The following is a 13,942-nucleotide window of genomic DNA, read 5'->3' on the forward strand; positions in this document are numbered from 1 at the left end:
AGTAAATGAAGGAAAAAAAGTGGTAGAAATGAGAATTGGCAAAGTTTCCTTTCCTCAAGATTTTAACAATTAATAGTATATATAATTATAAGGATAAAACTAAAAATTAATGGTAAAAACTCTCCGATCTATAAGTTTTCTTGCTAAATAATATAATGCCGGCATGCCACACCCCAGTCGCCACGTTCGTGGTTGGTAGAGTAGCGAGAGAGTTTTCTAGGGTTTATCTCTCCAGTGAGTCGTCCCTTAACTCCTTCCATATTCACCATTGGATCAATTCTATATAGAAAGTCACTCACAGTTGGAATCAAATTCTCAATTGATCAATTGTTTGATTCCATTTGCCTTTTTAGGGATTTAAAGTCGCAGTAGGGCTTTATTCGCCCCTCTTTGGTAATTCAATCTCCATGATCGTTCGTTTCCCATGGACCCTTCTGTGCATAACGCTCCAACAGTCGACGAAGATGACGAGTGGGGTAGGCCATATACATCTTTTATTTTGCTTATGCAGTTTTTGCCCTCAATATATTATATTATTGTGCGTGTTCTTGTTATAGGGCATGGGATAGTAGATCGTCATTTTCTGCTGCTCATTACGATCCTTGTTTACTGTTTAGTTATATAAATTTTTGATTTTTACAACTATCACTTCAATTCGAGATTGTTATGTGATATCATGAAGTATTCAACTGGCCAAGTCTCAAAACAAGAATTAAGCAGCGATCACTTCTTTCGTAATTGAAATTGGAACAGTTACATTTAAAATAAACATAGTTACTTTTTTCATTTGGTTAACCTGGTCATTACTTGCTTACTGATTGCATTGATCGGGTTCACAAGATTTTTCTGGGCATTAGTACATCATATGAAGAATCAAAATTTTACATCAAACAACATGTGGTAAACATTGCTCTTATAAACCGAGGTTGAGTAATCTGAAATCTGTAATAACTAGCAAACAGATCAATTGAGGGTTTTTGTGCCCCTGGAATGTAGGGTCTTCAAATGATTTTGACAAACTATGAGGGAGTTGGACTTATCTCTGTGTCTCTGAATAATTCAATCTAACTAGTGCTATTGGTAGTAATTAGCATACTAGGAAAGTTAGGTTCTTCATGACCGGTGCAGTTATTAGTTTATTTAGTATTTTATTGGTCTTGAGTTTTTGTAACACAGTTTTGTAATTGTTCCTATCATTGGTCTCACTATGATAAATTTATAGCAGAAAGTGCATATCCTAAACTTGGATCTCCAGAAAATTACTCCATATAATCTATCATTTTATCTTCTCTAGTTTCACACATTGGATTGATGCTGATGGCAACTATTGCCCTTGCTCTGTTGTCTTCTACTACTAGTCTTAAGACTTTGCAAGCAATGGATGCAAGGGGGATTTGTTGACCTAAAGCAATGGGTCGATTCTGTTTACATTTCTTTTAACCGATGTTTTTTTTTGGCTCAATTTTCTGTACTAGACACCGATGGGTTTGTGATCCCAAGCTTGGGAATTGAAGACCTAAATCAAAGCACAACAAATGCTCCACTAGTAGAAGACTCGAAACACACAATCAAAGTGAGTAGACAAGTTTGGTAGGGTCTGTTTGTGCTGTATGTTTTTATTTTGTATGTGGTCTTGCAGGATAAGAAGGAAGAGCATATATATCTTGGACCTCATGGAGCTCCTCCTTCACAAGCAAAACAGGATGTAAACTATTCTGGACGCAAACAGAGGTTCAAGCAGAAGTTGAAGGATGCAGATGAGAGAATCGGTGGGGGTGGGGGTGGGTCTGGAAGAGAAAACAAACTGGAAAATCTAAGAGATCTTGTGGGTGGTGGAAAGATGCCTGTTATCGCGTCCAAGAGTTCCAATAGGGATTGGCTAGACCCGCACTGTCACGAGTCTCAGTTTGAAAAGCGATACACATCATAGAAATTTGATTACTAAAAACCATAGGCATAGTGTCTTGAAAGATACAGGCCATCATATTCATGCCTTATTTAAAGCTTTTAAAACTTGTTGCTTCCTGTGTCACTTAAAGGCAATGTCTCCTTTCCTTTGGGTTGATTATATATATATATATATATATATATATATATATATATATATATATATATATGTGTGTGTGATCGAGATTACGTCAATGCCTACCGTATTGGTATTGACGTTACCTGTCTTGGTGCTTGCTTGCAATCAACCGAATATAAGGCATAATCTTAGCATATAAGTGGTTTTTCTTGTAAACCGGATCGATATTTGATCCGAGTTAGCTAGGTGACCTAAACTATCCCATACCTTTTTTTATATTTGAAATAGAGGTGGTTCAAACAAAAATAACTAATTCTCTATAACCAAGTCACATAAGATTTGAGTTAGGTCATCTCCAATGGGAGTTTAATGATAGTTGTATAGTGGTGACATGACATTAATTAAGATTGTGAGAGAATGACATGGATAGTCGAGTAGTATCTCCATACAACTGTATCATTGGTATGAGGTTAGGCCGGAGGGAGTGGCTCGCTGGCCAAACTCGCCTCCACCACTCCCATTAAACTCGCTACCTGCCTCACTCACTAAGAATGGCTCGTTGGCCGGGCACCGAGAGGAAAGAAAAGGTTGTGATTGACTGACTTTATTTAGATGCTACCATTCTCTCCATCCTATGTGGCTTAAATGTGGCATAAAAAAAATCTTATGTGGCTTCAAAAAATCATTTGTGGTAGCATGTTAAAGATGTTACCACTTCCTCAGCGGTGACTGATGGGCCATTTTAGTTTTTTTTTTGTTAAATCAAATTACATTTGTTCCCTTTCTATATCTTAGGTGGCTTTTCATATAACTCTAATGTGTGTCGAGTGTTATGGATTGCCTAAGCTACGGTAAGATATGGGCGGCCCCTCCAACTAAGGGTAGGACATAAAAAGGAAAAATAATAACACAAGTACATATTAGATTATATTCTACAAATGAAACGTGCCTTTTCACAATGAAGAATAAACAAGCAAATTAAACAAACTAAACAATGACTTGGGTTAGGACATTATGTAACCTTGCTAAAGTTATAATCGGAATGTTAACAAAACTAACCATAATTTAAATTAACGTTAATGAAAATAACCCACAATATTCATGACCCGGTTAATGGTGGCCTCCCCTATTTAAAGAAAATCTGGAATGTGATAACCATTGTATTTCTGGAATAGCCTTTCCTACTCTTTGCAGTGGGAAAAATTGTTGAAGATATTGAGACCTTACGAGTATTTTCTTTCTTCTTTTACTTGTTTCTTCTATTGTTATGATGTTAGCTACTAAAAAATGTACTCCATAACGTATTAAACGACTCCAAAGTATGATGAACGAGTCAGGAACGTCCTATTTTTTCAAATCTGAATAATTAAAAGGCTATTGTGGGTCATTAGTTAGCCTTAGAAGTCTCCGAAAACTAGTAACATGGTGTTAGGATTACTTGTCCCTTCTATTAAACACACCTTCCGAAGTGGATTTCTTGTTTCCGGAATGTGAACAATCTGAAATACAAAAACAATCAAGAATGCAATAAACAGGTTGGAACGCAATGAACTATCCATAACATTGTACTCTAGAATGGTGTCACAGGACACCGATTATTGATGAAACTAACTTTGGTGGATATATTTTAGTACGACGAAGTGTACAATGCTTCTCTGATGTCATGCAAACCTAAATTTTATGCAATTATTCTTCGTAAGCTTCATCCTCTCCCGGCAGGAGGGGGCTCTTTTCCGACAGTCATGGTTTGATAGATGGTTGTATATTCTCAGGTGTTTCCTTTGGTTAAAATGAACGATTTTGTGAAGTTGTGACATGTAGACGAGGTATTTGAAAATTCCTTTGATAAGTTATTGGACGATGATGTGGTCCGAGTGTGTATGTTGTACATATTAGAAAAGGGGTTTAACCGTCGGTACCCTCACTAGCCAATCAAGGAGTTCTTTGCACTCGTATCCAATCTTTAGAAGTTCAACAGATACATCTGAAAATCATGTTTGGAATCCAAAATAATCAAGTCCGGAATCTGAAATTTGTTATTTGAATTATTAATGTATTGACTGTGATAATAGTTATATTTACAATTACAAAAACGAAACCTTTAAAAATAATAGTCTATTTTTTCATTAAGATAATTTAGATTAGTTATCCATTTTGAATGACATTAGGCCATATGGTATACACACCACTACAACGAATGCGATGGGGTGTCATATCGTTGTCACCTCATCACCACATAAACTTAGTATACCTACCACTGCACATCATTTTTCTTAAATTTAAACAATAAAAAGTTTATCATTGCTTCGTCAAAGGTTAAATGCTTTCTCATTGGTCATGATAGATCGTGATGGGACAACGATGGAGCACACCACAATGCACACGTGGTGGTGTGCATGATAGTGCAATGAAGGTGGTTTATTGTATGTATACCATTGACCCATTTGATCTATCAATTATTAGTCATATTGATGCACTTGTACATTTTATGTAAGTCGATCAAGATTCTCGTCTCAAAATCAGAAACCACATTTAAAAAGTAGGTTGGCAACCTGGCACCATTCTCTATAACTTACAAAGCACACAGCTTAAGCTTACAACATAAAGACATAAAAACTAAACTAAAGCAAAACTTAAAAAACTAAAAAATTGAGATCTTTAAGAAACAAAAGCTACTCCTGAATGTATGTTGGTCATTGCCTACTGAATGGTGTATGGCTGAGTGTACATGTTGTGAAATTCAGTGCTTAACAATGTGTATGGATTTTAGTGAAATATATTCATTCACAATCAAGAAATTCTAATCCTTTTGCAGAAGGTGTCAAGCCATGTTGAGAGAGGTACTCTGGGTTACAAAACTTGCTTAAATGCCTCATCCCACTATCGCACAAAATCGTTACAATCGTATGACCAGGACCCAACAATTTAGCCACTCTCACAGCTCCAACACAGTTCATTGCTGAAGAACTTCCAATAAATAGTCCATCATTCTTCAAAAGGAATCTGATGATAAAAGGAACAAACAAATAAGTACTTACAACTCACAAAAACAAAAACAAAATAATGTTGACAACTCTCAATCCTACCTTGACATTTCCACAGCCTCAATATCAGTACCCCTGAAAGCTCCATCAAGTTGAGCCATTTTGAAATTCTCAGTCAATCTGTTGATCCCTATTCCTTCAGTCACAGTATCAAATGGGTTCTTTAACCTCTTCCCTTCAGCCTCTTCTCTTGTATACATCACTCCTCTTGTAACTTTGTTAAACAAACCAGAACCAGGAGGATCCACAAGATAACACTTTATCCCTGGATCATTTTCCTTTAAAAAGCAAGAAACACCAGCCACAGTGCCACCTGTCCCTGCAGCTGCAACAAAAGCATGTAACTTGCCACCAGTCTGCTCCCATATCTCAGGCCCGGTTCCTTCATAATGCGCTCTGTAGTTTGCCAGGTTCTCAAATTGATCTGCAAAGAATCCACCTTTATATCCATTCACTGCTACCTTATTTGCTTCACATGCCCTTCTCCTTGCAATATTCACATAGTGATCTTTGTGAGTTATTGACACTGGCCTAACCCTTTCAACTGTTGCCCCAAGGGCCTCTAGTATTTTAGACTGAATAACTTCAAACAATTTCAGTAACATAATATAATCAACTTTCTTTTCTAGTTATGAAATTTTCACAAACCTACCTTCTCCATCGCAGCATCATCTGGGATAACTACATGACATTTGCATCCATAAGCAGGAGCAACTGTTGCAAGACTAATTGCAGTGCTTCCGGCACTTCCCTCTGTAACTACACCGCCTATGGATAGTTGTCCAGATTCTAAGGCCTGTGGATTATTTTCTTATTCATCAGCATATATTACTATAACCAAATTAAAGAAAGAGACATGTTATGTTAGAACCCCTAGAATTAATAGAGAAGATCGAGTTAACCTCTTCAATTATTTTAACAGCGACTCTGTCTTTAACACTTCCTCCAGGATTCAAAAACTCTGCTTTCGCAAGAATCTGATTAACATGGAATTACAAAGACATGATTACCATCGGCAAAAACCATAACACAAACTAATGTATGTAAAATGAAAAATGGAAGAGGTTACTTCACATCCAGTCGCATCGGAGAGGCTAGTAATCCGAATGAGAGGGGTGTTGCCAATCGCACCGACGATTCCATTTCTCTTAAGCTTGTTCTTGGTTAGGGTTTTGCCTCTCGAATGAGACGTAGCACGGCGTTTATTGGATATAACGTAGAGAGAACATAGGACAACTGAGACTACTCCTATAATTGCGATTGGTTTTGGCGATGGGGGCATCTCGCGGTGGTCGGAGCTTCAGAGAAGTAGACGGCACGGTGGAGTTGTGTAACCGGGTTACCGGGCGGCGGGTGTAAACTATTACCAAAAGAAGACTAGAGCCCAACCCAAACTGCTATATGTCTTAACGCTTAACACCCGCTCCCCAGTTGAAAGCAAAGAAAAGAAAGAGAAGAGAAAGAAAAGAAAAAGAAAGTAAGTAAAGAAAAGAAGAGAAAAGAAAAGAAAACAAATTTGTCTTTTGTGCTCCCGAGTTGGAGAGAAATGGAAGGAAAATTAAACATTTTATTCTTTCTTTTCAAATCCTCCCAAATCGAAAGGAAAGTTAGGAGGGAAAGTGATCCTTCCATTTCCTTTCACTTCCTTCCTTTAATTACTCGGGAGCATCAATCTCTCTTACTTTCCTCTCATTTCCACCCATTTCCTTTCTTTTTTCTCCTTAAGTTGAACTCGGGATCGGGGTGTAAGTCTTTAAGTCTTAATTTTGTCAATCAAATCTTTATAAGCGCAATTGTGTGTTGCAAATAAAATATGTACTTCCTTTATGAAATTCTATTAGGCGAATGTCAGCGAAATAATTATGTAATTAAATATGAATATCTAAATTATGGTAAAATAAATAATTGATATAAGTTGTAAGTTGTTAACATTGTTTTTAACCATATGTTAAATTGGTAAGTGATAACTTTATAGCAAATATGATAATAAAATAATATAATTAACAAAATTATATTCCAATTGATATGTTCAATCTCTTGTTAATATTTTTTTATTTACACGTAATTTATATTAATAAAGAATACAAAATTATTATTGCATTAAGTGTGTTTAGCACGAAGCGTTTGAGAGCTTCTAGCTTCTAGCGTTTGACAAAAAGCTTCGTTTTAAACAGAAAGTCTCGTTTTGGTATTACAAGCTTCTAGTGTTTAGTTTAAACAAAACGCCACAAATCCAAAGCAACTTCACGTAACGTTTAATAAAACACTACCATCTACAAACTACCCGCTACCAACTAGTTTTGTCGAACACGTCTTAAAAGTTTTAATGCAATGTTAGATACTCCATTCAATATTAGTATCTAGTTAGTATTAGCATCTCAATAATCTTATTGTAAGGTTACACCTTATGATCTGACGAGTCTAACATATGACACGTTGATCTATCAGCGTCAACATCTGCACATTGAAGCGCCAACATATCAAGTTTATCAGCGTCAGCTTACAGTTTAGTTATTCGATTGTAATTCTTTGTATATTAGTTAATGATATAGATAAGTATAAAATAGATCACAGATTCGGTATCTTTATGATAAAATCGGCTCTCAATATAGATTAGATACAATCCCGTCAATCGTGGGATATACATGTATAGATTAGTATATATACAACATAAGGGCAAACCCTAATGTTATGGTCGTGGTAGTTGTGATTGTGGCTTTGTGTCATCCGTCTTTGTGACAAACCCGTCTTCTTGGTGAAGACAAAACTTCTTTTCTTAGTGAAAGGAACAATTTGGAGAACTTATTTGTTATTTTCTCCCTGTTGATTATTTTGCTTAGATTAGTTTTACATTTTTCATTCATATTTGAAGTGTATCCGATCATCACAAACCTTCAATTGGTATCAGAGCAGGTTTGTGATACACTCAAGTAATCATGTCGGCCTCTTTCGTTCCTACGTCATCTATCTGTAACAAGATCCCTCAGTTTGACAAATACAACTTCTCTGATTGGAAATCAAAGGCCACGAAAGTTCTAGAGTTCATGGATTTCGATATGCTCGACGTCGTCAACAAAGGTCCTATAGCTGCTATGCATCAGTCATCCAATAATGGTGCATCTGGAAGTAAGCTGAAAGTGAAATTTGTTCCCTGTTATAACAAGGAAGAGAAAAGGATGTTGAATCTTGATGTAAAGGCTAGAATTGCTATTGGAAACTCACTTCCTTTTTATGTCTATCATTTGGTCCAAAACTGCTCCACTGATTAAGAGATGATGACCAATCTATCATCTGCTTTTGAAAAGGAAAACTCTTTAGACGATGAAGCTAAGTGTCTTATGGCTCAGGTTGTTGAATCTCACGCTGACACTTCACATGACAACGTTGGGATCCTTAACGCTAATTCTCCTCACACTGCTGATGACCTCAAGTTAGAACGGGACGATGCATCAGCGTATCAGGTAAAAATTCATATTAATCTTTCCTCTGTTGATAATATCGAAAAATATGACACGATCGATCTCTTACGTTTCAAGTTATTGATCTTGATGCGACATCGACCTCCGACGAGTCTTCTGGTTTTCTGTTGCGGCGGAGATCTGGACATCACAGTGCAAAGTCGTTAGAGCCACCCCAGGGACTGTGCCCCGGGAGCGGACTCCGACGGTCAAGTTAGATCAGCTAGAAGATCTGAGATGGTCCTCCATAGCTGGAGAGAACCATCTTGGTGCTAGTGGTGGTGTATGGTGGCTGACGGCGGCGGGTGGCGGCTGAGCCACCCGACCGGAGTATAGTGGCGGCTGAGCCAAAGGGAAGGATCCCCCTCTATGGAAGAGATACTATTCATTATATATGGGACAATTAGGTCAAAGGGAATTAGGTCAAGCCTTGGGCCAACCCAATTCAAGCCCAACTAGCAAAGAGCTGGGCAAGGCCGCCCGGAGGCGCCGGACAGGGCTGGCGAGCGCGCCCCAGGCAAGGCTGGCGGACGCGCACCAGGAAAGGCTAGCAAGGGGGCGCCAGGCAAGGGAACGCCAGGCCGGGCTGTCAGGGGAGCGCCAGACAGGGCTAGCAGGAGCGCGCCAGGCCAGGCTGGCGCTCTAGATCAGTCTAGGTCATGCTAATGAATCATATATCATCAAGTCCCCCCAGTCTGATGTTATTGGTACGCGGCCAATGGCATCGGACTGGAACTAGTCATATAAACTGTGCGTTGTCAGATCTCAAATAAAGAAAAATCTTCTTTCAGTCTTGAGCTAAAGATTCTCAAAGAAAAACTCATTTCTCTAGAAAAATCTCTTTCTGTTTTAAAAAAGGAAAACACTTGGTTCTCGCTTACTAATAATTTTCTTCACTTTGAAAAAGAAAAAATTGTTGATCATGCTAATTACACTCAACTTATTTTGAATTTCTGGGCATCCTCTCACTTTATGTCACAAGAATCATTAATGCTCGGATTCTAGACCAGTGTAAGAAAATTCTTGGAGGTGATATAGAAGGTATTGTTTCTTTAACCAAATTTGAAACTAAACAAACATTTTATAAAGCTGAATGCTTAAAAGAAGACTTTAAAAGTAGATTTGTGAGTTCTTACTTTATAAATCAAACCTTAATTAATACTCACTGCTCTTGATCCTTCTCTCCAATCTTCTCATCGTGAGTATGTTCCTCCCTTCACTAAGACTTTGCTAAAGTTTCCTATATGCAATGGTGGAGTTTATTCTATAAACGAAATTCTTAGCATGTTTCCTCAATGCTTAGTTAGCAATTATGAACCTGAATATCAATCAAAGCCTTCTACTCCTGATAACTCTTCAAAGGTTCATGAGTCTCATAACAATGTAGCATATGGGCATACCATTGATAAGATTCCTTGTTCCAAAAGCTAAATAAAAAACTCTTAAATCAAATAAACAAAGTTCTTCAGATTCAGCAGTTGAAAAGAAATCAAAATCTAATGTTAAAGGAAAACATCTTGGAATTAAATTTTGTTATCGATGTGGTGATGCCTCTCACAAAGTCAGCGAATGCACTTTTGAAAAGAACACCGTTCGCGCTGATAATATCATGACTCGAAATGATAAGTGGATCAAAAAGGAAAACTCGTTGAACTGTCTCCCTAATGAGTGTTATAACATCTTTTCTTAGTGATCCTTTGCAAGTGGGTCGGTGTATATTTAATGTATTTTTTTTGGACTTACTGTACATCTTAGTTTCAGGGTAAAGAGCATATTTGGTATTTAGACAGCCGCTGCGCAAGACATATGATAGGATTCAAGTCTCTCCTGGAAGATTTCATAAAGAAGGATGGTCCGTCAGTCACATATGGAGATAATGGCAAGGGAGCTACAAAGGGATATGGATCCATCAAGTGCAATTCTGTTATTTTCAAGAATGTCTCTTATGTGAAAGGTCTTCAGCATAATCTCATTTCTATCAGTCAACTGTGTGACGCTGGCTATGAAGTTCTCTTTAACAAGAAAGAAGGAAAAGTTGTTGATCAAAAGAACATCACTGTTCTTACTGCAAATCGACAAAATGACATCTATGTTCTAGATATGTTTTCTGCTAACAAGTCACTTCGTCGTTGCTTCTTCTCTCGTGCTCATTCTCATCTAAATTGGTTGTGGCACAAAAGGCTATCGCATCTGAACTTCAAGAACATCTCGAGGATTGCAGGGAATCAGCTTGTGAGAGGAATTCCTAAGATGCAATTTGTCAATGACAAATTGTGCTCAACGTGTGAAAAAGGGAAGAAAACCAAGTCTTCGTTCAAGCCAAAGTCATGTTCTTCAATCATCAAACCTCTTCATCTCCTTAATATGGACCTTTTTGGACCAGTTCTGATCAAGTCAAAAGCCGGGAAGAAATATACTCTTGTCATTGTAGATGGATTTTCAAGGTTTACGTGGATAGTCTTTTTAAGAAAGAAGAGTTATGCCGCTGATGAAATCATTGCTCTCATTAAGCAATGAGAAGTCTTCTATGATCACAAAGTAAAACAATTATGTAGTGATAATGGAACTGAATTCAAAAACTCTTATCTGGAAGATTTTTGCTTAGTCTCAGGAATCTCTCAGAACTTTTCAACAATTAGAACTCCCCAACATTTTGACAATGATTTTGTACGCGTTGACTATGATTCCGTACATTTTATTTACTGATATTTTATCTAACATTTAGAAATTAACATTAGCTCTTTTATCAATAATCCTTTTATCATTAATCAAGTTCACTAACTAAACCCTCAAATTTTGAAAGCTTATCGCTTTATACAAAATTTAGATAGGAAAAATAAAAATAAAAATTAGCAACAATATTGTAATTTTAACGGGTTCTAGTTAAATTGGTAATAATTTAACCAAATCAAAAATACAAGTAAGAAATTAGTAAATACCATCTACAACACAACACTAACGTGAATTGGCGTCCTCATGTACGTACGTCGTACGGTTACAATTTATTACACGGATGTTTGCGTAAGTAGAAATTCTGAGGCATACCACGACGACTGTGAAAGCAGAACATCTGAAGCCGTCAGCGTACCAGTTTTATCAAAGTCGAGTCTTTCAAACTCTTCCATGATAGGTGCCATGTCTTCTTGGCTGATTTTCCCCATCTCTTTTAGCTTATAAAGGATGAATTCAGCAGCCCTATATATATAAAAAAAAACATAAATTAATTAATTAATTTTTTAACACATATGTAGGATTGGATGTTTCATAGCTAGCTACTTACACTACAACACCATCGTCATCAAGATCAGCTGCCTCCAAGTCTGCAGGCGTGGTCTTTCTCTTAAGAGCCCATTTCACTAATGACCTCTGTCTTCTTTGAGTGTGTAGCATAGCAAAAGTAAACAGCAACTGACCCAAGTAAATAGTACCAGACAGAATCCAAAATAGCGCGAAAACACGCCCTCCTTTTGTTGAGAAGCATTTATCGATGTAACCTAAGCTTGTAATTGTGGCAACCACACAATAAAAAGCATGAATAAAGTCCAAATCTTCAACAGCAACCAACACGGTTGTCCCGGCAGCCATAAGAACCACAAGCAAGGCCACTAGTATTATACACTTGTTCCTAAGTTTGTTGGTTTCCATTTGTTTTAGGGTTTCAGCAGTGCCAAGGGTTTGATTCAAGTGTAACGCTCTTGCTAGCAGTAGCTCCTGTTTCTCGACTAGAAAATCTGCAGCTTTGCTGAGGACTAGCCCGATGAGAAGCATTCCCAAGACGACGAAAAGACAGGCTAGTAGTGTTGTGAGAGTGCTACCAGGGAAAAGGTCTCCATACCCAACAGAAGTCATTGTGACAACTGTGAAATACAGAGCATCGAGGACTGCGTTTGTTTTCCTTCCATTAATTTGGTGTCTAACCAGATAGAAGCAAAGCGTGCCTGCACCCAAGTAAATAGACAAGATGATGGCTACTTTTCGGTAGCTTGGGTGGAGGTAATTAAATACAGACTTAGGCCGTGCAAAAGAGGAATCGGCAGTTTTGGATTGTGAAGGAAACGAATCTGCTATTGGGGCACTTTTAATGCGTCTGAATCTTTTTCTTTTGATGGAAGCTATTTGGTCTTTTGGTATTGGTTGCTTTCCACCCTTAGATGCCATCACAATTCACAAATCGCATGCAATGCACCACTTTTCTTCAGTCCTAAGAAGCAATATTTCAAACATTAATAATGCCAACGATACTTGATGCAATTCTTGTGTCACTTATAGTAGACTAACAGATATCCAAACCATTTAGATTAGGGGACTTATTATTATCAAAGTAGTAGCTTAGAATTTGAAGAAATATGGAAGCCGATGCAGGAAAGTGAATCGGATGTATGGATCTTACAGTACAAGCATGGAGTAAGCAGGAAGCTACATAACACTTTCGGCCAGTTAAAACCGCCTTCAACTTTTCAAAACTAACTTTCCGTTTTCAAGTTCTATCTTTGCATGCTGTAATATAGATTTTGCTATTTCGTTGTTTTTTACTAGACTTCAAACTTAATTGTACATTTTCCATTAAACTAACAATTACGATCGATCAAAAACAAAAATCAGAGACTCGAATTCAACAGATCTCAACAGTCGCTAACAAATAAACAAATGCTAATACAATAATGCTCTGAGAAACAGTTAAAGTAAACTAGCTACCTTCGTGAATCGTAGGGTTCCTTTCCGTAACTTGTTAGCAGCAGCAGCAGTCATCCATGGTTTCTAATTGCAGTCAGTTGTAAATTGAACACGAAGTGGAAGTCCATTGTAGTAATATTATAGCAAGCTTCGAAAATGTCAGGAAGTCGCCGCACCTGTATTTTAAGAGAAAGAAACACCGACTTGCTTTCGTTTACTGAATCTCAACCGTCGGATTCACGTAGTGGTGTCGGAGATCCCGTCGGCAGGACGATTAATGTTTCCACATTCAGCAATTTTTTAATTTTTAACTATATTATTGCAGTCAACTCCCACCGGTAATTGAATAGATTGAGTGCAAGCATCAAGATCGCCAATAAATGCATTGTGGATCCATTATCCCATTCATTCAAACGATATAAAGTCATACACCAGTATATTATTAAAGATTCTTAACTTTGTATTTTAAAGAGGGTTAATCGACTATTCAAAAAAATTGTTTGAGTTCATGCAATTTATCCAAGAAAATGGTATATATATATATATATATATATATATATATATATATATATATATATATATATATATATATATATATATATATATATATATATATATATATATATATATATATATATATGGACAATATTAGAGTCGGTTGGCTTATTTTTTTCAAATAAAACTAAAATCTAAGCCTAATGGTTTTAATAATTAAGATATCAAACTTTATATTATTATTA

At 37.0% G+C, this 13,942-nt stretch overlaps 3 protein-coding genes across 3 annotated transcripts; 1 reads left to right on the forward strand and 2 right to left on the reverse strand.

The window, feature by feature from the left end:
* The first annotated feature begins 132 nt into the window (after positions 1–132).
* On the forward strand, positions 133–2,038 carry LOC145115161 (Na-translocating NADH-quinone reductase subunit A). Its single transcript, XM_079051369.1, has 4 exons — positions 133–234; positions 354–476; positions 1,476–1,573; positions 1,640–2,038. The coding sequence occupies exons 2-4, from the start codon at positions 425–427 to the stop codon at positions 1,928–1,930; spliced, it is 441 nt and encodes a 146-aa protein (XP_078907495.1). The 5' UTR covers positions 133–234; positions 354–424; the 3' UTR covers positions 1,931–2,038.
* Positions 2,039–4,510: 2,472 nt separating this feature from the next.
* LOC145117395 (Pyridoxal-5'-phosphate-dependent enzyme family protein) lies at positions 4,511–6,505 on the reverse strand. The gene is made up of 5 exons (XM_079053691.1): positions 6,140–6,505; positions 5,973–6,047; positions 5,723–5,866; positions 5,113–5,645; positions 4,511–5,029 (listed from the first exon to the last, which is right to left on the reverse strand). Exons 1-5 carry the CDS (start codon positions 6,350–6,352, stop codon positions 4,807–4,809), a joined length of 1,188 nt encoding a protein of 395 aa, XP_078909817.1. The 5' UTR covers positions 6,353–6,505; the 3' UTR covers positions 4,511–4,806.
* A 4,872-nt stretch (positions 6,506–11,377) lies between these two features.
* KCO1 (Outward rectifying potassium channel protein) lies at positions 11,378–13,561 on the reverse strand. Its single transcript, XM_079048159.1, has 3 exons — positions 13,224–13,561; positions 11,809–12,729; positions 11,378–11,723 (listed from the first exon to the last, which is right to left on the reverse strand). Exons 2-3 carry the CDS (start codon positions 12,684–12,686, stop codon positions 11,534–11,536), a joined length of 1,068 nt encoding a protein of 355 aa, XP_078904285.1. The 5' UTR covers positions 12,687–12,729; positions 13,224–13,561; the 3' UTR covers positions 11,378–11,533.
* Between the last annotated feature and the right edge of the window lie 381 nt (positions 13,562–13,942).

This window comes from Lactuca virosa, chromosome 5, assembly GCF_052849685.1.
Source record: "Lactuca virosa cultivar CGN04683 chromosome 5, Lactuca_virosa_CGN04683_v6, whole genome shotgun sequence".
NCBI classification, from domain to species: domain Eukaryota; kingdom Viridiplantae; phylum Streptophyta; class Magnoliopsida; order Asterales; family Asteraceae; genus Lactuca; species Lactuca virosa.

Excerpts from the sequence above, each read along its gene's own strand:
- LOC145115161 (XM_079051369.1), top strand. The coding sequence starts at position 425 with ATGGACCCTTCTGTGCATAACGCTCCAACAGTCGACGAAGATGACGAG. Across the intron at positions 477-1,475 it reads CGACGAAGATGACGAGTGGG|ACACCGATGGGTTTGTGATC; the intron begins GTAGGCCATATA and ends TTTCTGTACTAG. Across the intron at positions 1,574-1,639 it reads ACTCGAAACACACAATCAAA|GATAAGAAGGAAGAGCATAT; the intron begins GTGAGTAGACAA and ends GTGGTCTTGCAG.
- LOC145117395 (XM_079053691.1), bottom strand. The coding sequence starts at position 6,352 with ATGCCCCCATCGCCAAAACCAATCGCAATTATAGGAGTAGTCTCAGTT. Across the intron at positions 5,867-5,972 it reads CTGTTAAAATAATTGAAGAG|GCCTTAGAATCTGGACAACT; the intron begins GTTAACTCGATC and ends AATAATCCACAG. Across the intron at positions 5,030-5,112 it reads GAGGCTGTGGAAATGTCAAG|ATTCCTTTTGAAGAATGATG; the intron begins GTAGGATTGAGA and ends TTTTATCATCAG.
- KCO1 (XM_079048159.1), bottom strand. The coding sequence starts at position 12,686 with ATGGCATCTAAGGGTGGAAAGCAACCAATACCAAAAGACCAAATAGCT. Across the intron at positions 11,724-11,808 it reads GATGACGATGGTGTTGTAGT|GGCTGCTGAATTCATCCTTT; the intron begins GTAAGTAGCTAG and ends TTATATATATAG.